The sequence below is a fragment of the Lepidochelys olivacea genome (genome assembly GCF_965140295.1).
Source record: "Lepidochelys olivacea isolate rLepOli2 genome assembly, chromosome: 1".
NCBI lineage: Eukaryota > Metazoa > Chordata > Testudines > Cheloniidae > Lepidochelys > Lepidochelys olivacea.
Window position 1 is genome coordinate 287,691,950 of NC_140411.1, and position 24,985 is coordinate 287,716,934.

Here is a 24,985-nt window from a genome sequence, read left to right on the forward strand (position 1 = left end):
AACTGAATAGCCCAGCGTAGGTGCTGGAACTAGGGGTGCTGCCGCTTCGCCCCCGCTTGATGGGTTTCCATCATATACAGGGTTTATAGTTTGGTTCAACGGCTCGCAGCACAAATTGTTCCATCGCCCCTGTATCCCAGTGGTCAGGGCACTTACCGAGGAGGTGAGCAACATGGCTTCAAGCCCCTTGCTCCAGCTCAGACAGAGTAGGGATTTGAAGCCAGCGGTGGGGAGGGCTTTCTGTTTGGCCTGCCAGGTGGGAGGGGAAGGGAGAGGGCCCCCCCACCCCGGCACACTCGGCCCCTGCCCCGGCAGCTGGGCCCCGGCTGGAGGCAAGAGGGGCAGGACCAGTCACTTCTCACACCTGTGCAGCGTGGCTGCCAGAGAGAGCCAGGCTGGAGCCGCAGCAGCAGGCCGACGCCGCCAGGGACAGGGGCTGAGTGAGTCAGAGTCTCCCCCCGGCATGTTTCTGACTCATTTGGCCCCTGTCCTGGGCAGCCGGGCCTGGGGAAGGGAGGGAGGGCAGCCACTGCCCCAGCAGAGCTGTCTCTCAGGCAGCTGCTGTGCCGCACAGGGCAGTGACCCGGAGCGGCCAGCTTCAGCCGCTTGAGAAGGAGCTCCACCCTGCTCCCCGCCCGGGCCCAGCGTGCTGCGGGGGGTGCAGCAGGAGAAAGACAGAGACCCCTTCTCCCCATGCAGGTAACCTGGGGCGGGAAGAGCATGGCAGCCCCAGGCTGCGTGCGGGGGCAAGGGGGTCGCTGGGCAGAGGAGACATGTGAGGTGGTCACACGTCTTCCCCTTAGATTGTGCCCCCTCCCCCCCCGCACACACACACACTATTGGGAGCCACACGTTGTCTATGTTTGAACCTGTCCCCCCCTCATATTCTGGGGCAGTGCTCTGAGCACTGTGCTATTGGGTATAAGGGGGAAGGGCTCTTCCTGTATAGGGTATGATCTAGGGGAGATGCTCTGAGCAGGCCTACCTCGTTGGGCCCTTCAGGGGTTTACCGAGCCGTAGGCTCCTGCTGGATCGTGTGTGAGCTAGGCCGGTGTCAGGATTCAGGCAGCTGGGTGCACATACCCACTCAGAAAAACGCCTGAGGTATTTGACTGGCAGAGACTGTAGGCACCTACAGAGTTAGGCACCAGCTTATCAGGGGTTTTGAGGCTCTACGTTTTGAATTTAGATGCCTAAATCCCTGCATCGATAGAGCTCATAGCCCTTATGTGTCGGGTTAGTGAGCCCACTGTGCCCTTTAGTCACAGCCCCACACCCAAACAATGACCCACTCCAGAATCCCTCCATCTTCTCCCAGGTGCGATGGCCGTTGCCAGGGCTCTGTGCTCTGCAGAACACAGAAGCTCCCCGTGCTCTCGCTCAGTAGCCTGCCCCTCCCTGCACCGGAGAACTACAGTAGCTAAACACTGAGCTGTTTAAGGGATTTACTCAAACTCACATGAGAAATCTGCAGCTGATCATGGGTAACCAGACAGCAAGTGTGAAAAATGGGGATGGGGGGTAATAGATGCCTATAAATGACAAAGCCCGACGAATCTCAGCACTGTCCCTATAAAGTCAGCCGCTGACCCAGGAATTGAACCTTGTTCCCCTGCAAGCCTAGTCCACACTAGCCTAGCTACTTGGCCATCCTTCCTCCCCGCTTGTAGATGGCAAGCATCAAAGATTTTCAACAGGTGTGGGAGCAGTGCAAGACGATGAAGGCTCAAAAAAGTGAGCTAGTTGTTAGGAAGACCCTGACTGCAGAAGGAGAGCAACGAAAGGAAACAAAAATCGATGGCTTTAAGAGCAAGCCAGTATGAGAGACTATCTGAAAAGGCGCAAGTAGAGAATGCATGTGCCTGATATTTCAGTTACATTTGCATACATTTTCACAAAGGTGGTGTAGGGCTACAATAGCAGAATTCACTTTCATAGAACCATAGGATATCAGGGTTGGAAGGGACCTCGGGAGGTCATCTAGTCCAACCCCCTGCTCAAAGCAGGACCGATCCCCCATTAAATCATCCCAGCCAGGGCTTTGTCAAGCCTGACCTTAAAAACTTCTAAGGAAGGAGATTCCACCACCTCCCTAGGTAACACATTCCAGTGTTTCACCACCCTCCTAGTGAAAAAGTTTTTCCTAATATCCAACCTAAATCTCCCCTACTGCAACTTGAGACCATTACTCCTTGTTCTGTCATCTGCTACCACTGAGAACAGTCTAGAGCCATCCTCTTTGGAACCCCCTTTCAGGTAGTTGAAAGCAGCTATCAAATCCCCCCTCATTCTTCTCTTCCGTAGACTAAACATCCCTAGTTCCCTTTGAAAATTTTAATAGATTAAAAATATGAAGATCTTCTGAAGAGCTTTTATAAACAGACGCTGGGGGAGCAGCACAGGGCCCTGTGGCAAAACATCCATTGCCGTGAATGGGAACAGGATGGTGGCCAGAAAAAGCAATTTGGTTTTATTTCCTATCCTACTGCGAATAGGGAAATATGAAAAGTGCAAGGGGGTTAGTAGCAATACAGAGGGGAAAGCGAACGCCTTCCTGAAGAAGCAAACACATATCATATACTGTGTAGTAATGGTACCAGAATATACCTCAGTGTAAGCTGAGCTATACTGTAGAAGTAATTACTAAAAAATAATTAAATGCAGAAAAATAAAATAAAGTTTCTCAAATGCCGCACACTGCAAGGGAAGGAAAATGAAATGCAAATAAGGGAGAGAGAGAAACAAGTTCACATGTTATCTGGGGGCATTTTAATTGCCTGTCACAGTGATTTCACTAGTGTTATTTTAGACTAGGTAAAACTGAAGAAACACAGAGGTAACAAAGAATGTTATTCAAGCATCAAACAACATGAGAGAATATGGGCTCAAGATATGATAAATGCAACCATACAGTTAGCTTATCCCTGTATCTAAAGAAAGAAAAATATTTTTTGAGTATCAGACATTTAGCAAATGAGCTAACAGAAATTGAATCCACACAAGAAAGGTTGGGGAGAACTAAAAATATCAAAGGACCCTGCTATAGTATAACCCACACACGTCCTGGGTGTGGTGTTCTGTCCCATCTAGTGGCACCAAGACCACTTAGATAGAGAGGTTCATGAATCTGCTCTACAGCCTCAGCTAACAGGCAGTTGGCTTTTAGCTCATGTGGTAGAGGATCATGTACTAAGCTCCAGAGGTCCCAGGTGCAATCCCACCGACTGCGGTCTGTCGGTGTTATAATAGCACATCATTCCCCTTAGAGCTGGTTAGACCATGTGACAAATTCTTGTGCATCATTTTTTTCCTCTCCTATTTGCTCTGCACTTCTCTAGGTGGTTGGAAAATTTCCATTAAAAGTGTCAAAATTTTCACCAAACTGGCAAAAAATTCAAATCAGCTGTAATGCCAAACATGGGGCCTGCTACATCCAGGTGGTGTTGTTATGATTTATATTATCATAGTGTCTAAGAGCCCAGTCATGGACCTCGACCCCATTGTGTTAGGTGCTGTACAAAAGAACAGACCATGCCTCAAAGAGCTTACAATCTACGTATAAGTGACAAAAGAAGGATATAGATAGACCAACTGGGGAGTACAAGGAAACAATCGGTCAGCAGGTTAGCCTGTGGTCTCAGCACAGCAGCAGCCTCATCATTATTAATTCTTTTGTCTGGAAAAAAACCTTGGTTTGTGGAAGCAGATGCTGAGTTCTCTCAACTTCCCTTGACTTTTAAATGAGAGTTGAGGATGTGCAGCATTCCTCAACAGCTGGCCTAACTTGGAGGGAATAATATTCACTCTTTACAGTGTTGGAAACAGCAATAGGAAGAGTAGAAAACCCATCACAGCCTTTTTTTAACAAGTTCTTAAACATGTGAGTATTTCTATTTGCCTCAGTGGGACGAGGCCTAAATGCCTTGTTGAAGTAGGGACCACGTGAGGAAAAGTGCAACAATCAGGAAATTTTGGGCCTAATTCTGCCACCCTTATTCATGGTTAGAAATACCTCATTTGGAGCTCAGTGAGAGAGCCTGTGAACTACAAGGATGGGAGAGGTTAGGCAAGTAAAGGACAAAGCGTAAAGCCCCAAAGCACCTCCACCAACAATACTTAAATTGACATTTTGATTAAGATTTCTTCACTAATCAATACAACGTAACAAAACAGTTAAACTAAGAGCATGAACAATTAAAAATAATATGTAACACACAACCCAAGGCCACGGAGAATGTGTTTTTACTGAAATTTCAGCACTGGCTGTGATTTTGGCATTACCAACAAAACCCCAATGACTATATGCAATTCAGCTCTGATTCTCTTCCCATTGAAATGAATAGCAAAACTGCCATTGGCTTCAGTGGATGCAGGATTGGGCCCTCAATTGGTAACCAGAAAGTGGGGGAAACTAGTTTTTTTCAATTAAAGTCCCCTAGTGTATAGAACTACTGTGCACATACATATTATTATTTGTAGCATGGTAGGCTCCAAAAAATGATTGGGGCCCCACTGTGCTAGCCAATGTACAAACAGAGAGTGAGAGAGGGTCCCTGCCCTGAAGAGCTTATAATTTAAATAGGCAAGTGGGGAAAGAGACAGAACACAGAAGGGTATAATAAATACATGAGGGCAAATGGACCAAGAGGCGGAGGAGTGGGAGGGGAACCGTCCCCTTCTGCAAAGAATGAAAATAGCAGATTTTAAAAATACAAGTAGAATAAAAGAACAGTGATCGCCCACTAATTTGCATGTATTTGCTAATCAGAATGGTGACTGTGAAGCAGTGAGGAATTTGCATACAAGTGACAATTGGTTATGGAAGGAATACGCAGCCGTCGTGTGAACTGCAAGCCAGAACACCACACATGAGAGGGTAAGAAAATTGGGGAAGGATTGGGGAGGCCAAAGGGTGTTGTGAAGCCACCTATGCCCCTCAACCCCAAGCGCACCAAGCCACACTCTGACACACCTGGGAATCTGACCAAAAATATTTTAAACTGCAGATTAGAAACTATATTTTTGGGGGGACTGTATCCATCAGAAGATTATAAATGGGTGATGGCCTATTTTGCTGCTAGATCACCACTTCAAATCCGTTTGCATGCACATCCAAGGGAAGAACTTGACTCACAATGTTATATATATATATATATAATTACACACACATACAGCAGACAAACATTCCCTTACCTACACCTCCTCAGTTTCTTTCCTTCTCTATTACTTAACTGTATAATTAAATTATGCAACTCAGGAAAGCGTTTTGGAAACCAGATGGTATGCAAAATGCTACACAAAGTAATGTTGTATTTTAAAGTTTTATTGCAGGCCACACACTCCGATCTGGTTGGTATATGGCCCTAGAATGAATTGCTTATTAAAGGCTGCTTATGTGATGGTTGTCTGCTAGAGAAAATTAATAGCCCTTGAGCCTCCAACCTGGTATTCAGAACTAAATAATCAATCACACATTTCACAGAGTACTGTTGCAAATCTTGTTCTGACTGCACAAAACAAGGGTCCAAGCTTGAATTCGATCCTGACATCCAAGACATGGCAGATGTCATGACAAAGAGGGAAATTGGTTCTCAAAGCAAGAGATCGGTGAGCCAAAGGACAAACCATGTGCAAGTCTGGAAAGCCAGGGAAAGGCCCAGCAAGTGAGGACAAATAATATGAAGTGGGAGAAGCCACAGTACAGATATCAAGGTGAGACAGGAAATTCCTTGGGTCCTCCATCAGCTTTTAAATTCTGAAGCTGAAATTCATTAGGAATAAATTCATAAATATTTATTGCAACTATTCTTTTACTGTTTGTTTTCTTCCGTGCATAGAGAAAGCCTAGAGACCTCTAAATATTGGTACCATATTGCATATAAAAGAGTTCCCCCCCACTCTAAGCTCTTCTTGACATTAGACAGATTTTCTTTACATGTATGAGCACTGGAGTAGTTCCACTGGGGAGAGCAACAGCAGGTGACCCAGCGTAAACCAGTTACCCGTATCTGCCAGCATTAAAACACCTTGTCAGCTAGACCTAACCACGAAGATTAAAATGCTGGTGAGCCAGCCAGGCTTCCACCACTGATGGGGCTGTACCAGTTGCAGCACTGGTGGAAAATTAAAGAAAAAAAAGTCTACCAGGTTCACGGTCTAGGAAACGGACCCCTTGCTGACATGAATTATCAGCACCAGGTCCTCCAGAATCAGGGTTGAGAATATAGATAGGCCAAAGCTCTTTTCCGCACCACTACAGTCAACCAATTTGCACAAGTCTGAAATGGTGCTGTAAACTGTTCTCTGCCCTCTCTACACCAGTAGTTAAAACAATGTCCATGAGTTAGGTGGGACCCACTATTGACAACCATTATCACCAGCAAGTCAGTTTCCTAGCATAGATGGAGCTAAGCTGACTTCAGTCTCAAAGAGGCTCATATGCAGAGAGAGTTTAACAGCTAAGCTAAATAACAGCAGATGTTTAGAAAAGGGATAACAGACAAATGTGTGAGTCATAGAGTGCATGTAAAAAACATCATTAGACAAAAAAGCAAAGGCAGCATGAGACCGAATGGTAAGAAGGGAATAAAACAAAAGCAAAGGAAGCATGCTGTCTTCATTCCCTATGAGACTGTGATTGCCCCACTGGCCAGTGTTATGAACACTGGTGTTTCAAAGTCAAAGCCACATACATTTTTAAAATGCTGTGTTAAACAGAGCTGTGCTCTAAGGTGAAACTGGTAAGCTGGGATGTTCTGCTCCTCTGGGAGCAGCACATCTGTGAATAGTGCAGGTATCCAGTGGAATGGGCTGGACACTCCACAGCAACACTCGGAGGGCTCAGGGGTTCAGGTGCACCAGTTGCTAACCTGCAGAGGGACCGCTCAGCCCACATGTGCTTGTGTTGCCTGTGGCTGCTGGAGTTGGGAGGCTGACACACACACAAAGCTTCCTCACGCTAAGGCAGGGTGTAGCAAGATGCCTTGCAAACCTGGGTACCCCTGGGAAGTGTCACATGGTAGTAACAGGGCCTCTTTAAATCAAGATTAGGTGTTTTTTTAAAGGGAGCCAAATTATCAGAATTTCTTTGCGATACAGTAATTAATATTACCAACGCCGTCATTTGACTCAGTCTGCGAACGCTGCAAGCCAGTGAAGCACAACGCTTGCATTGAATTTTAAATGGATCAGTTAAAATAGATTATTTTGCAAATTAAAAAAAGAATCACTAATTCGATGTTTGATTTTTTTTTCTGAAACATCACTAAAATCTCAGCCATCTTGATAACCAACCTAGAACACATAACCTAAGGGAAGAAGATTATTAGACAGACATGGCTGATAGAGGAACAATACAATGAGGAGGAACGCAACTCGGTACAGAATGTCTTAGTGCTCGTCTTCACTATGGGGGTAAGTCGACCTAAATTATGCTACTCCAGGTATGTGAATAACATAGCTGGAGTCGATGTAGCTTAGGTCGACTTGCAGTGAAGACACCAGGGTACTATGTCGACAGGAGATGCTCATCCCTTACTCTTCTCTGAGAGCTAGAGTTCTGGGATCAACCCGAGAACACTCTGCCATCGATTTAGTGGGTCTTCACTAGATCTGCTACATCTATCCCTGCTGCATTGATTGCAGCAGCATCGATCCCTGTAGTGAAGACCAGCCCTTAGATGATTAACAGCTACTTATCGAGACAGACAGAGCTCAGTATAGATGAATGCAGAATGAGGAGGAGTTTGGTAAATCTTTGCCACGCCATTCAGTGTGTGTCATCAGTATGATTAAGAAAGAAACAACAAAGTGAAAGGGGAAAGTATGTGCATTATAAATGAAGGAAGGAAATGAGACTATTCTCAATCTATATAATTAAGAGACATAGTTAAAGTTGCAACCAGCTTCCATTATAAAGTCCTATGTTGGCACATGTATCAGTTTGGCATGGGCTGTAAACCATCACATTTACTCTGAAGGCAAAAAGAGAGAAACTTTCTTAAAACTTTGCAGGAACAAACCATTTTTGAGTAATTGGTCATTCAATATAACTCTGATTGGAAATGCTGATTGTCTAACTTTTCTGTATTTCAGTTTTGCCCCAAAATGACTTGTTACTGCTCAAACTTCCCACATAGTGAAAACTCCTTGACAACTCCTGCATCTACTGTAAATGAAGAAAATAGGTTATAATCAAGCAAAGTTATTAATGATTTCTTTTTGTGAATAGTTTTCAGCTTAGCTGATTTCAGTGGGAGCTAGAGACCCAGTTCTGAACTCATGGATGTCACTTGGGAGTTTTCTGCCATTGAGTTCAATCGGAGCAGGAGCAATCATTATGGATGAAATTCACTGCTGTGCAAAGGGCCAGTACAAAGTCTATGCATCACTTATTCCCACTTTATTCTCTGTTTAAAAGTGTAAGCAGGGCTTAAGTAGGATGTAAGCCTTGTGTTAGCCCTCTGTACATGGTGAATTTCACACCTATATAAATATGTTGTCCTCTAGTGGCTTGTTGCAGATTAGAAACAAATTCAGAGCACTTCTACAGGTGACAGTTAACAGAGATCTGTCTTAAACGCAAGGTGTAAGAAGAGCCTTTGATTTGGTTGCTAGAGGACCAAGATTCCAGGCCTGACTCTGCAGGCGTTTGCTATTTGATTATGGAGTTAAGGTTGCTTCCATGGTCCCATTATAAGGCTGAGGTTGAGTCCTTCTCATATTCCAAATAAAAAGAAGAGAAAAATCCAAATGCTTTCAAATTTGTAAGTGTTAAGGTGTTAATAAAATATGCAGATATACTGGAAAGGCGACTTGGTTTCCCACGAAATGGGTGATTTCAGTCCTACACACCAATTCTTCTACATCAAAACAATGTATAATTTAGCTTTGTGCCATAATCACTCTTCTGTCTACTATCAGTCGTGGCTCTTCTTTTAGCATCTCTGCCTTCCAAGTAGCTTCCTCCCACTGCGTCTGTATTTGCTGTATCTCTCCTCCAACACTTCTAATTTATTAGCTTATATTTTTCAAGATATAAAACACATTTTATCTCCTGCTCCTCTTTCTAACCTGTTGTGGTGTCCTTTGTATTGTCTATCACTTTGATGTTCATAACTCCTCCAGATTCTGTATACTTTAAACATGCAATTAATTGGCTCTTTCTGTTGCCTTTCATATAATGAAGAAAGGCTGCTGAGGCACTTCACCACACACCTTAATGCAGCTGATGTACTGTCATTTATTATTGCTTTGTGTTGACAGTTCTTCAGCCAGAACTCTGTCTTTCATTGCTCGTAGCCAACCCGATTTGAATTAATTTTTCAAATGAGATTTTGAGCCACAGAAAACAATGCTAGTTGTTTTACTTCATCTGTAGTCCCATTATTCTCCAGGTTGGCTGTAAAAAATGCAATCGGGTTTATTGGACAATATTTGTTCTTAATAAATCCATGCCATTGCTGGTTCTGATTCTGTTATCCTCGAGGTATTTTCAGATTAATTATATATGGTCCATCATTTTAATAAGGATTGAAGCTAGATTTCCTAGATCTGGAGGGATTGATTTAATGTTGGTACTGCATTTTCATTTTTCCTTTCTTCTGATACCAATTTTTCATGACTTTTCAAAACCGATTATCAAGGGTTCAGTCTATTTATTAGGAAATCTTCACAATCTGGGATGCATATCATCTGATTTATTGACTGGTCTATATTCAATTGTCTTCTCTGCTGCTTATAAACAGCTTTGTTGACAAGCTTTTCATGAATTCCTGACTGTCCAGGCCTGTTTTCTTAAACAGACTGATTTAAAGGATTAGTTCAATAGCTCAGCCATTTTAATGTCATTCAGGATTTCATCGCGTTCATTTATTAATGGGCCCATGTCCTTTCTAGCATTTCTTTTCTCACCGATCTAAAAGTCCTCTGTATAGTCCTTAGCCCTTTGGGCTAGCAGTGAGTCTACTTTTTTGCTGTCCTGATGCCCCGAAGTCTTAACTGCATTCTCATTTAGCTCTATCCTTCTCCTCCATGTCTAGTATGGGGTTCTCTTTCGGATTGCTCTCTCATGAGGACACATTCCTACCAACAGAAGCCTAGTTTTTCAAAACAAAATTTAGCAAGGTTCTAGCCTACATCAGTTATTTCTTGGCCTGACTTTGGTTAACTGCTTTTAGGCTTTATCATTCTAGGATTATAGGGTTCACAGGAGGTTACATCAATTACATTCTCTCATCAGAAAATGAGCAGTGTCAGTTTGTTCCATTGTCATCATGACAACACTTCAGTTCATTAATGTTTCTTTTTTTATCCTTACTCTCTCTCTTTGCTTCACAGTATCAGTCTCCTTTGTTATTATTCAACTGGAAGTAGTTGTCAGATATTTTGGAGTTAAGAGAAACCTTGTGCTCTATTCCCTTCCGGGATCATTTAACAAGCATAGTCAATTTTGAACTTGAGGTTGCTCTCCAATTTTAAGTCTCCTCTCACCAAAGCAGACATTCCAGTGCTCAGTGATTCCAAAATCTCCCTCTCTCAACCTTTGATACAGTCTTTGTTTGGCCTCAACTATCAGTTTTTCCTTTTTCACTCACAATGGGCACTGGAAAGATCTCTGAGATCATCTACCTCAATCCCATTTTCCAGTCTTTTATCCCAGAACTCAATAATCTGCCACTGTTCCATCAAATCTCTCTTTGGTATGTAATGTAAACTGTACTGCTCCTATGGCACGCAGTTACAAAAATTAACGTGCAAATTTCACAATGGCAACAATAAGCTTGGCTGAGCTGGCAAATACTATCCTGCAAAATCAAAGAAAGTCATAGCCATGTGTTAAAACGGCTAATCTGCAAAACTCAGCTTGCAGTCCCACAAACTGCCTGTAGAGGGGCCCAGGCTTTGCATATTAGCCTCTTGTCAAGAGCCAGAAGCGTGCATATGAATTTATATATATAAATCTGTAATATTTGCTTATTCCCTGAAAAAGGACTAGAAATTGCTTCTTATTTCAGCCTACCAGCAAGAACACCCCCCAATCTGGATTTGTCCTCAGGCTGCAGTTACACGTTCTCTGTGTATATAAATCTCCCCACTGTATTTTCACTGAATGCATCCGATGAAGTGAGCTGTAGCTCACGAAAGCTTATGCTCAAATAAATTTGTTAGTCTCTAAGGTGCCACAAGTACTCCTTTTCTTTTTGTGAATACAGACGAACACGGCTGCTACTCTGAAAAAAGACAGGGAAACTTCACTGGTCTCTGAACAGCCCTGCTTTGGCACTCCTGGATTTTGAGATCAAAATGAACGCACTAACTTCCTTTGAGAACTGGTCCTTCTGAGACTCTCTTCAAACTACAAGAACTCTGTTTATTTAAATTGCTTTGCCTAGGAAACATGTCAGTTGGTGAAAGCTAGTATGTGACATCGAACCAGCTTGTGAGAATTGATTTTCCTATACTATTTCTGGAGAGCAACAAATGAAACTCAAAGCTGGAATAAGCCAAAAAGCTATGAAAGAGCTTGGCATATATTTTATACTGCTGTATATTATTAAATTAAAGACTCTTCCTCAGCAAATTACCCTTTATATAAACAGTACCAGAGAAGCTTCTAGTAGTCAGTCTCCTTTCTGGGAAATTTATTTTCAGGATGATTAATCTATGCATTACAGACTCTTTGGAAATAGGTTGTGCATTTTTAAAATATTTATTTCACATACAGTTATACAGTATGATGAGTAATTCTATTTACTTTTCTCATTAGCTTTTAAAATCTACAGGATGTATGCATAATGAATAGAAAGTGGTTTTCTGGACTATGAGATTGCAAACCTCCATTAGAATGATAAAACTGTGAATCAAACATTGCACATGTAGGCAATCGCTTTTATATGAGAACATCGCTTCACATGGTACACTCCCTACCCTCTCCCAGTTAATTGTAAACTTCCAGTCTGAGCCATTCAGCAAGGCTGTGATCTTCCAAGACTGTTTGATTGATTGCACAATCATTCTTTCCAAGGTTTTCTTGCTCATGTTTTTTATGCTTTTCATGGGTACAGATGATAGTTAGTCTGACATATCATCTTAACAACTTCTTTAGATGGCAAAATTAGGGAACGCTTTTGTTTTAAGTTTAATAGAGGCTTGGCAGCTGCTCCATGCTGAGGAAAGGGACTGCTGATTTTCATGGAAATTAAATATGGAAGCAAACCTACCCTATGTTTTAAATGACTTCAGCAATGAAGCTTCCATTGCTTCTCTTGGGAAACTATTTCACAGTCTAACAGGTTACTTATTATAAACCCCTCCCTGATGCTTTTTGCACCATTCTAGATAATTCCTTCTGTTTCACCTCGGTCCCTCAAATATTTGTAGACAGGTAAAAGTTTGCAAAAATGGATATTTGTTATTCAAAAACATGTATGTGCAATATTGACAAAAGATCCTTTAGCAATCCACTCCTTTTATAAACATGCAGTCCACACTATCCCAGCATCTATATTATTCCCTCACTGGTATACATTTAAAATACATCCATTACTCTGTGTGTCATGAATAGGAATTACATCTTTTGCTGCCAGGGACTTGCACTTCTTGAAGTTTATTTAATCGCTATAAAGAATGGTCCATTTGCTAGGGATTTAAAGACTTTTAATGTATTTTTCCCTTTGGCATCTCACTTATTAAACCAAGAGCTTTCCTTTTGCTCTGTCATCTGGACGCTGGAGGATAAGCAAGCTATATAGACCCTTCGTTGTACCAAAAGCAGAGATTTGTTTGATATGCCTCACAGTTGTAGGTATACATATATGGTACTGGAAGGATAGCTTCTGTATGTCTGGAGCTGAGGCAAAGGGCTACAAGAGGATAAAAGAGGTAAGTGCAGGTTTAAAAATTCCATTATACTTCCACAGCATTAGAAACTGAGAAAATCCAGTCATGTCATCTTTATGGTGTCTAATTCTCACTAAAAGAATTAACCAGCTCTGTGAAGTTCCAAGGTAGGAGTATCCAAATGACTGTTTTGTTGTAATGCTTGGCTATCACATTTTGGTTGATTAGGGCCCAGCTCAGAGTCCATTGAAATGGGCTATGGCTCAGGCCTTTGGTGTATGCCACTTTTTTTTTCTGCTGGTGAGCTTTAGTGAAGTTCTCCCTCACCAGAGATTACACTCAAGAGATCAGAATATTGTTTAAACCGGAACTCTTTATTGGTAACCCTGTAACAACCCAAGGCAACAAAGCTCACAAAGACCACTGCTTAAGTAGCTCAAACTCCCGCTGGCTCACCAGAGCTGACTTGTGAACAGAGGACCAGCCTTAATGAGACAGACTGTGGAAATATAGCTCTCAAATTCCAACCAATTTTGCACAGAACACACAATTTACTCACAACGGGCTATATTTACACTATAAAGTGTGTGTGCTTACTTTTGAATGCTACGCAGACAGAATCAGAAGTGCCTTTCCTGCTCATGTAAATTGAGTTAAGCTTCTTAACGTAGTAGTTAATTTTTCTAATCCACCCCTGAATGTTTATTAATTCATTACAACTACAAAAACATGGCAAACACAATGTCCGAGAAGGTGGACTCAAAGAAACAATGTTCAAATAATTTCAAATAAGCACAAGAAGCTACTGGATTTGAATATTATATCAACAAACTGGTGCACATGAAAGAGAATGCACATTTTTTAATAAAGCTGTGCACTGGAGAGCATGATGAAACAGAGAGTCCTTCCAAGTAGTGGCAATATAAATATGGAATGAAATGGAGAACACAGACCAGTCTGATCTGCTTAAAATGCGACGCTTTCTTAGCAGATCTCTGGTACAATATGCAACAAGTATTGGAAAATATATTAAGCCAATAGGGAATCAATAAAACAATCTTAAGGTAGGAAACCCCGAGAAGCTGTCATCAAGAGTAGGGATTAGCTGGAAATTTCTATATCACCAACGCAAAGGCTGTGATAGAATTAATGATGTCCTCGTCTATTCCACAGCCTGTAGAGCATGCTGGAAAGATACTTACTGTCCTTCTTTGCTTTCCAATTGAATTCGCTATGTTTACTCATGCTGCAACTGCTCTGCAAGATGAAAGGTGATTTAGTATCATCCTGAGAACTGTGATTTACTCCCAGTGGTGTCCACAAATCACAATTCTAGCAGGTTTACAGCTATGATGTTCGAACAAACTAGGTTTGACTACAGGGATTCAAGTCACTCCTTACCTTTACTCAGGGAATCAGCCACACAATTCAGTCACAAGAGCTTTCAAAGCAAAGATAGAGAGGATTTAGTTAATCTGGATTTATGAGAACCAAGCTGCTGCCTCAAACCCTGGATGAATCTCACCAAATTTTTCTATCTTCTTTGGAAAAAAACAAAGATATTTTAATGTGCGTCGAATAAAGATTATACAGACTGCCTGTAGTGAGTCGTGCCCAGTGGGGGTCAATGGAAACATAGAAAGCGGGCTTGCCACTGTTTCACTCAAATGGCAAACCTGCCCAAAGACAGCAATTTTCTCTGATTTGCAGTGTGACCATAAAACCCATGGAATGGCTCAGTTTGTTGCTAAGGTAGCGTGTTGCTAAGGCAACAGGATTGCAAAACATGAAACAGAGGTCGTGGAGTCTAGACACTGTCGCTGAATAGAAAGCTACGTCCTCTGCAGGCTTGTATTGTCAAAAGATGCCAAACTTCCATAGGCAGTTTGAAAAAAATCACAACCTCCGACTCAGACTGTACCCAGAGGAGAAGGATGACAAAAGGTGTACTTCCTGGTGACTGAGCCTTTGAGCAGAGAATTATGGATACCCCATTTATGTACCACTTTTCATTCCTAGCTTTCAAAGCACTTTATTGAGAAGTGTAAAATTATCCTTATTTGACAGATGGGTAAATTGAGACACAAAAAGATTAAGTGACATCCTGGAGGGCATACACCAGGGCAGTGGCAGAACTAGGAACAGACTGCAGACCTCCTAAATCACAGCCGTGGGTCCTACCCCATGCTGTCCCCATTGTATGCCAATTTCCAAAATAAAAAGCTATTAAAGCATTTGAATATTTGATTATCTGTACAATAACCACGGAAAGGATAATAGACAATGGAAACCACCTTATGTCATCAGAACGTTTCCTAGGGTTTAAAGTCCAGTTTGCTTTTTCTTGGGGAAACATTTCTATGGATAATTGTCAGATGAGCCCGGAAGCAACAAATTAGATTTTTAAATCAACACTAAGAATGATAGAGATTAAAAAAATAAAGAGCGGGTTTAGAGTTGCAGACTTGTTAACGAAGGTTAAAAATATACTATATTATCATATGATGTACATCAGAAACATACTGAAAAGTGGGATCTCATTAATAAGACTTGTGACAAAGGCAGAGACAGCTTTGCATTGAACTAAAATGTGCCTCCTATGTTTATTCTCTAACCCGACTAGGATAAATATCCCTGAGGTTTACGATGCTGGAAGTTGGAAATGGCAGGGTAAGATATGGAAAGTAGATACTGAGTTATTCAGTTACTAGTACATCTTATTTCTGGTGTTGAAAAACATCCTTTTGCTGAGACTGTTAGCGCTGTACACAGCAATGGAGTGATTGTGACTATGGTAGTTTAGTTACATGCACTAAGGGCCTGTAAAAAGTAGAGATCTTATTCTTGTAACCATCACTTGAACAAAGTGGTGTAAAGCGACTCCATGGCTCATAGAACTTTCTAATTTAAGTATGTGATTAGAAGTGTCACACAGCATCTTAGCGGGATCTCTACTACAAAACGATGTGTGTGTGGTTTATATCACCACTTTGTGAAGCTGATAACGCTAACAGAATACTATAGAACTGCTAAGGACTGAATGCTATTGAGTCAATAGGATTATTCCCAGCATTGTTTGCCTCTTTCAAATAAAAATCAGTATTTGTTTTCCAATTACAAGAGAAAAATTCCTCAGAGATCTTAATATTTTGCAAGATAAACAACCGAGGATGAAAGAAGAATTTTGTCTAGACCCAGGTTAAAGTGTCAATTTCAAAATGAAACTCTCCAGCACAGTGAAAAAAAATAAAATCAGTGGAACATGTTACTTTAGAACTTTACATTAAAAAAACTGAATTGAGAAAAGGTAAAAACCAAAACCGACATCCTTTATTATTTCAGAAATACAGTCTATGATAAAGTAAATAATATTTTAAATATTGAATACCAAATACTAACAACAAAGATTGTTTTGCAAAGATGAAATTCACCACCTTTCGGGTTTTCTGATATCGTCCCTCAGTACAACTAAGACCTGGATAAACTAGCCATTGTTCAAGTTTAGTCTAATACAGTACAGCATATTTGGTGCAGTTTAGAATCTTTTAGTGGAATATTCTTGTTTACTGTCATAGCAGAAGAAGCAATTAGTTGACATTTCATAAAGCTGTCCCCCAAGAATAATCCTCAGGCATCAGCAACACCAAAGTTTGACAAAACCCTGGCAACGGGCCTGTCTGGGTGCCCTAGACATGTAGGTGCATCCAATTTGCCACTTTCGACTTTCTTACAACTTTTTCCCTTTCCTTCAGTGACTTTTCCATTTATGAGTGTTTCCTCTTTTTTATTGCCTCGGCTTTAACGGCCAAGCTCTTTGCACAGATTGTCAGGACCACAATTAGGACTCCTACCAGGAAAGTAACCAGAGGCCAGAGAAAGCAATGCAAGAGGACCGTCTCATCGTGGGTACGCCTAAGCAGCACATCATCTGGTCTGTAAAGGAAGGAGGAAAGAAAGGAGGAATAAATTATATATATATCAAACAGGCATCAATTCATCCTTCAATGGAAGGCATTTGACCTGGAAACAATAATGGCATTAAGAAAAGGAGTACTTGTGGCACCTTAGAGACTAACCAATTTATTATATGGCATTACATTTGTAACAGTGGCAGAAAATGATTAAGTGGATCATTCCATTTCATCCACCGCTTTAATTTGCAAATATAAGATCAACATTCATGGCATTCTGCCGGGGTGTTTTAGCTGAAGTATTTTGCAGAGAAAAACCCAATCAGATAAAAATGGTCTGGGATTTTAGGTTACCATATAAAGCAGTGAAAGATAGCACAATGTGACAACATCGGAGCATGATTTACGAAAAGCAGTAAAATGATCACTTAATACACTACATCAATACTCTAAAATGTAGGTGTCAAATTGCATCAAAATGAGATAATTACTTTTAAAGTGTAATTTAAACATTCTAACTCATTAACTTTTAGTTTTTACCACACTGGGCATGGGGCTCTGGAGAGAATTATAATGCTTGAAACAAAGCATTGGTAACAGTCAAATATAACATAGGCAGGGTCTGTGCCAGTACAACCCCTTTCCCCACAGTTCTGCCACTTCTCTGCATTGGGGTTTGCTACAGCCTAACTATGGATTGCCATCAATTGCTAGAATCCAGGCAAATTCCGAATACAGACACAGCCTTTTTCTCATTCCTGAACTGCTACGATTGCCGAGTCCGGGACTTCACGGCAGCAGACTCTATCAGCCATACTGAGTAGCGTCAATCTGTGGTTTGCTAGAGAAAACAAAACAAGTGCCAATGGAAACGACGAGTAAACTTTTCAAACATGCCTAAATCCCTTCGAAAGTCACCGGAACTTAGGTGCTATTGAAAATTTTACCCTAGGCAGAGGCCAATTCCATTTCCATAGTGACCAATTCATTTTAGTATTCAGGTCTGTAGCAGGTTTGTTAATTTCCAATAGGGGACCCTCAAAAGGTTTAGAAACTCAGTTTGGATAAAGCACCTGAAATATCAGCTGTTTATCTGCACCTCCCAAATCTGAAAACTTCGTCTGGAAATCTTATGGACAAGTTTTCTCATTTCTATCTCTTTCTGCTCCCACTGTAATGATGGTAATAACGTTAAATCAGCCTCATGATACAGGGACAGTTCTGCTGTTTTTACAATCAGAGCCACAAAGTGCAGAAACACACATACAAATGACGATCAGAGGGGAACAGAACTTTTTCAAACCCCAGAAAAGGATTTGAACTGATGTTGGTTCTGACTTTATCCGGACATCTCAAACATTACCCCTCAGCACCAGGGCCACCTGATGCTTGTCTTCCCATAAAGTGCTCTGCTTAAAATACTAACCAATAACTTGCACGTTGGTGTTATTAAGCCCAGTGAGTTAAATATAGCTGGCATGGTTCTCCTCAGTGGTTTCAATCAGAAGCACCCTCACTGAAGTCAGTGGAATTATACTGATGGAAGACTGGTAGAAATGAGAGGAGATCCTGGCCCAGGGATTACAAACCTACTCATCAGCTGCTGATCCTCTGATTTCCAGGTATACTGTTGCTTTCTGATTATTATAAGATAAACAAACTTCAAAGTCAGGAGAGTCGGGACGAAACTTTTTTGCCTCTTCCCCACATACCTCACTGTGGAATTCATTAAATATATTATGGCTTTTTTTTCTTCCCTGAAACATCCCAGGAAAGACAGAATTCCAGGCTAAATGATGGATAGTCTGTGTTGATATGGCAACCCCTAGAGTCTATGGACCTCCCATTGAAATCAGTGGGAGATGGTTAGTTCACTGAATATTAGCCCTTTGGATTTTAAGTTCATGACAGTAGTGGCTGTGTCACTATACATTTACACAGTGTCTAGTACAATGGGGCCCTGATTCTGCCTCAGCAGCAAAAGAACTTGGCATATTCAGCAGGACAGCAAGTGAAGTGCACTCTCCTGGGTGTTCCTGGATCATACTGAGACAGTAAATTAGTTACTAGAACTATAATAACCCCTCCTGCCCCCCCCCCCCATATTTGAACGATAGCACACAAATCTAAAATATTTTCTCAGAAAATACTATGCTGTTTTTGTCACACTTTGTACCTACCAGAGTGTGACTAACAGAGTGGAATTTGACAATGAATCGTTAACAAAGAGCATCCCCATTCTCGGTTCTCAACTTGCAAGGGAAGTTAAGACTAAGTATTTTTTTTTTAAAGTGGGTAGTAATCAAAGAATAAGATACATAAAACAGCGAGCGAGCAAACTTGAAAACCGGATTCAGTTAGGGCAATGAAGGTGTAATTAGAGAGAGCCCACTTCCTTTCAGTAGTGTCCTATCAGAGAATTTGGAACGCATCTGTACAAATTACAGTAGTGATGAATTGTAACATTCATTATAGAGAGATATTCAAGTCTTATACTTGATCTTTTAAAAGTTTTCCATAGAGGAAATGAGCCAAAGGCATACTAAGCTTTTTCTTCAATCCCAAATATCTGTGCAACGTATCAGATATTGGAGTACTCAGTAGAGGTCCTATTTTTAAACGTATATTATTTTTACTGTATAATTTTCTGTGTACATGACATGACATGTTAACATGTTTACTACATGTACACTGACATGCCAGGCCTAAGTACATGCTACTGCTGCTCTGACTGATTTTTTGGAAGGTTCTAAAATAGGAAATATAGAGAGCACCATTAAAGGGCTCACAAATTATTTAAAGGGATATTATCATATTCTTATACATGAATCTACCATTTTATATTTGATAAAGAAGAAAATGATCACTGAGAGAATTATAAGAATTACATGAGCCCTCTCTTTAAATTCAGATGCAAAGCAATGAGCTGCACTCAGGTTAGCAACTCCACCCGGGTCAATTAACATGTAAAAACATAGTCAGGAAGCTAGAAAGAAGGGCACAGGCCCCATGAGTGTGGGGTGTTCCGCTGAAAATGAGATGTGAGGTTGGCTGGGAAACAATTGTTGTGGGTATGGCGACAAGAGGGAAGATTTTAAAAAATTGTCTGTCTGGGTACTCTGCGTTGTGGAGCGAAGATGTGATTGTAGCAAAGGTAAGCATAGCTATTATCTAGCTAGCACAGGTAACAGTAACAGTAGCAGTGTAGATCTGGTGACGCAGGCTTCAGCATAGGCTACCAATCTGAATACAAGCCCTCCGGGGACCCTGAGTATGTAGTTGGATTGCTAGCTTGTGCCATCACATCTACACTGTTTTGGTACCCATGCTAGCGAAATGAAAACTAACACAGATATGCCTACACGTGCTGCAATCACACCTGCGTTTTGCAGCGTAGACATAGCCTCTGACATGCTGCCTGCAAAAGGGTACCAGGGGAGGTAGAACATCCTCCAGAAAGGTAAGACTTTGCTTATTTTCCTATAACACATGTAAGAATAGTTTTTATGGTGTACAACCACATTTCTTTGGTTTTAATTTGACTTCCCCGTCTCAAAAAACTCTGGTTTTCTTACCACTCTCGTTTGAGGCTGCTTGGAGATTTCACTCAGACTGCCTCAAAGAGCTGAGGCCACCTTCAGCCTTCATGAAGGGGCAGTGAAGGAAGAATGCCTAATGCCTATGCTGCTTGGGATTCTTGGTCAAAAGGGGTCCAGACTACGGCGTCTTCTCCCAGAAGGCGTGGCCCTGTCAGGCTGCAGTCCCAACACATGGGAAATGGTGGGCACAAGGTGACAGTGTTGGCTCACAGAGAGATACAGCTGTGCTGACCCTCATATGTTCTGACACTGGTGGGGGTGGGGAATACGGAATGAAAGAGAAAACCCCTTTTTCTTTCTTTCCAGGGTAAGACTAAGATGAGGGCAAAAGACGACTTTAAAAAGGAGCAACAGCTCATAGATCTAAGCAGAGCAAGAATTCCCAATCGCAGCACAAAAACCTAAACAAAGAGAAGCTGATAGAGGCACTCTGTCAATGGGACTGTGAGCTGCAAATGCGAGGCATGTTGTATGACATGCCAGGGTGCAATCCAGACCAGTGAGGGGCTGTGTCACCCTTGCCCTGCAACCTGGGATACCTCACAATGCTTTGGTGGTGTAGCTCCCAAGCAGGCCACTCACAAACAGCCAAACAACATGCAGGTCACAACTTAACTAACTTAGTCACAGTGTGTTTGTGTACAGCTGCAGTCCTGGTCCAGCAATGCTGACCCCAGCAGCCTATCAGTAACACACCAGCCACACTCTGGCTTCCACCAGCCTGGGTTGCTACCTGCAGGGTGACGCCAACACACTCCAACTCTCCAATTTTCCCCCAAAATGTGTGTCCTGCACTGTCCACCCCTCTCCTGGGCAGCCCAGGTACATTAGGTCAGTCGGCCTTCTAAGGCGATCAATATACAACAAATGGAGTTACTCACACAGTTCACAACACTGGATTAGCTTTGATTAAAGAATAAAACAAGTTTATTTAACTACAAGGAAACAGTTTTTAAGTGAGTACAATATAAGGCATTAAAGTCAGAAATGGTTACAAGAGAAACAGAAATAAAATGCTTCCTAATACTAAAACTAAACAAAGTAGACTTGGCTTCTTACCATGTATTTCCAGTAACACTGCTGACCAAACTCTAAGGCCAGATTCTGATGCCAAAGTCCAACAGCTGTTTATTGTGTCTCCCTAGGTGAGGAGGGGGTGGGGGGAAGATACCTTGGAGTGGTTTTGCCCCATGCTTTTATAGTTCAGTCACCCTTTGAAATGTATTTTCTTGAGGGTTACCCTAGATAAAATTTACTCCTGCTGTGAGGTTGGTGTCAAGGAGTCTGGTGGTGAAAGAGATTCCATGCTGCTGTTTTCTAAGATGCAGATCTTTGCTGCTGCCCCCCTTCCTTGCCAAAGAATGGCCACTTGACAGGTGACTGCCCATCAGCTCTGATGACACCTGGCTAGAGGGGTCAGCTTGTCCTTAGACTCTGAGAAACAGGTTTTCCCACTCCCCAGACTTGTCTGGTAAACACAATTCAGTCATGATTTCAGCTTATGTTTGTTACTTTATATATAATGTTGCTACACACATTTCACCATGATATTACTGACCAGCAAGTTATTAGTTTTCAAATGATACCTTATGAGGCATATTTTGCACAAAGACTATTACAGTGATTTGGAGGGTGTGAATAGAAGGGTGCATTCCATCACACCTTGAAAGTCATCAACCAGGTACAGCTAGGGCCACTAAATACTCCAAAATTAGGGATTAAGGAGAGGAATGGACTTATTGACCAGAATTTGTAAGTCAGCTGGGAAGAGCACCTCGAAAAGTGGCTGTAAAGGAATGGAGTTTCCACTACAGAGGAAATGTTGCAACTAATGGGAATAGAACGATTTTACGAACTGTGTACCTTAGACTTGAAAACTTGCATTAGTGATCCCTACCCTGAAAACACTGTGCCAATTGACCAAGCTAACTGATCACTAAGGGCCAAACTTGGATAGCTCTCCTCGCACCGAGTAATACCTTGCCCCACTAAAATCAAACTGGGGTACTCCTGGAGCTAGGTTCTTCTCAGTGTGGGTAAGGCTATTGGCCCCATGGAACCAGCTGGATAAGATTTAACTCGAAGCTGGAGTCATGCTTTTAGGAGCTCTACTCCAACAGTGACTTTTGTTAACAAATTGCATTTTTAAGTCAAACATGATAATTGAAGCCTAAAAATATGATGTAAAAAAAAAAAGAGGAAAACAAATAAGGGAAAAAGCAACGATGTTCAGAAAGAAAATCTGAATCAATCAGAATTAATCAGACAAATGAATCCAGTATCAAAATGTCATTAGTGATTTGTTCTGAGGTTTGTCCATGAAGGTAGAATTTCACCTCTTCTGCGCTTTTGGTTATCCTTGGGCCACAGAATCAGCCTGGGATGAGACTAATCTTGAAGAAAGGCTATTTAATTATCACACAGAGATATTCCAGTTATCACTCACTGAATAAATCTGCTGTGTGTACAAAGGACTTGGGGGTTTGTTTTAATACATTTGTAATACATATGCAGATTGAGGAAAGTAAAATGTTTACAATCCCTGGGGCCTCTTATAGGAGATTCTATAATAAACGTGGAAGGATAAGTAATAAACTCTACTTGCAGAAAACATTTGTAATGCCACTCCTGACTTTACAATCCTGTCTAGCTTGGAGGATATAGCCAATTTGCTACAGTGCTTTATTACAGTGGGTTCTGCTGGCGGCACTCATGGTTGCACCAATTATTAGAACTGAAAACCCCCAGTACTGCACCAACTCACTGTAGGGTTCAGCAAGAGTCGACTCACTTCTTTTACGTTGGCATAAAATCCTAAATTTTGGCTCTAAGGCATGTACAGTGGGAAAGTGGAGATATGCTGATGGGAGAGCACTGACAGGACAGTGATGTGCCTGCGTGTGTACATGTACACACACACCCATGCACTTCCCTAGCTATACAAATACAGACAAAAGATGTCATGGGGGGGGGTAATGTTCAAAGGGCCCCTCCACTGACGATTTGATCCTTTAAACTATTAATTTTCTTATGCAATTTTTTCTGTGCTCTAATACTGTAATAGGGGAAGAAGGATGGCCTGGAGGTCAGGGCATTAGTCTAGGACACGAGAGACCTAGGCTTGATTCCTTGCTCAGCCACAGACTTCATGTGTGACCCTGGGAAAGCCACTTAGGCTCTCTGTGCCCCAGCTCCCCATCTGTAAAATGGGACAGTAATGCTTCCCTACCTCCCTGGGGTCCCAGAGAGGAGATAGGCACCGCTAGAATAAAAACAGCTACCCTCGAAAACATCATGAAAAAAAATTACACACTTATGGAGTTGGTCATGGGATACACAGACACAGGTATCAGATGGTAGGTTAGATACAGACAAATATAAAGCCTTGTTCGCTAATGGAAGCACATTCCCATATATGTTTGTGTACAACTGTGTGGTAGTTGCGATGAACAAGGCTCAAAAGTTCAGAGGTCTGTTGTGGTAATTGGCTCCCCAACAGAATGTACATTTTAGTGACTAACAAACCGTCAAGCCGGGCCTTAAAAACCTCTAAGGATGGAAATTAGCCAAGATGGTCAGGGATGCAACCCCATGCTCTAGGTGTCCCTAAACCTTGATTGCCAGAAGCTGGCACTGCTTAACAGGGGATGGATCACTCCATAATTGCCCTGTTCTATTCATTCCCTCTGAAGAATGTGGTACCAGTCACTGTCGGAAGACAGGATACTGAGCTAGATGGACCATTGGTCTGACCCAGTATGTCCTTTCTAGTGTTTCTTTTGTTCTTAAACAGGAAGGGGTAGCAGTGGAGGCAGAAAGACATGCATAAGGTGTGAATGGCAATAATGGGAAGAGAAGGAGAAGTGCTATGCTTACGTGGTAGTGGGAGGCAGAGAGAGATCAAACAGAACAGAGGAAATTAGATTCTTGTTAGTCTTGATTATGTCATGCTATTTAGTTTGTGGCCCACATACACAGCTCCTTCTCTTGTTTGCTGGGTGATCTCTTCCTTCACTCATAGTGGTGCTCCTCCTCAGCAAGAGAGTGATAAATAACTGCCCCTTCTAATTCCAGATCTTTAAATATGTAGGTGGGATAGTAAAATCACCCACATAGTACAGATATTTCAGTTGCCCACATAACTCCAAACACTATTCTATTATTTCCTTGTGTGGGACGACTGTTCTTCTGGCTATCCTCCCTGATTTAAATCCCGATCAGTTCCACTCATCCATATCAGTTTGCTACTTTCACCAGTTGTCTACCTCGGCACAGTAGGCACCAAATTCTGACTGGTGCTACCAACTGGACCAAGCACAAGGACTGGTCATTGCAATATATTCTGACAGGTAACATACACCCTTCAGGACTTGTTAGTAGCAGTAAAAAAAAGAAAGAAATAAAAAGAGATCAATGGTTTATTGTAGTTGGCTTTTTTTGTTTGTTTGAAATGGAAAAGTACATCATGGTTAATGAGCATCATTATGTTAATGAAGCAAATTGTGAAAAGGAAGCATCTTATGAATTCCTAAGCACCTATTCTCACACTTATAAACCATCTTCTTCCTTTGTCTGTCGCTATTATTTTGATATGATCACCTTAGCCCCAGCATTGCCACTAGTCTTCCAATGTGC

At 41.7% G+C, this 24,985-nt stretch overlaps 1 protein-coding gene across 1 annotated transcript in view; it reads right to left on the reverse strand.

Moving 5' to 3' along the window:
* Positions 1–16,148: 16,148 nt before the first annotated feature.
* KCNMB4 (potassium calcium-activated channel subfamily M regulatory beta subunit 4) overlaps positions 16,149–24,985 on the reverse strand; it is a 33,718-nt gene continuing 24,881 nt past the window's right edge. Inside the window, exon 3 of the mRNA XM_084616901.1 lies at positions 16,149–16,773. Coding sequence (XP_084473027.1) covers positions 16,605–16,773 — 169 coding nt within the window. The 3' untranslated portion in view covers positions 16,149–16,604. The remainder of the gene's footprint in view (positions 16,774–24,985) is intronic.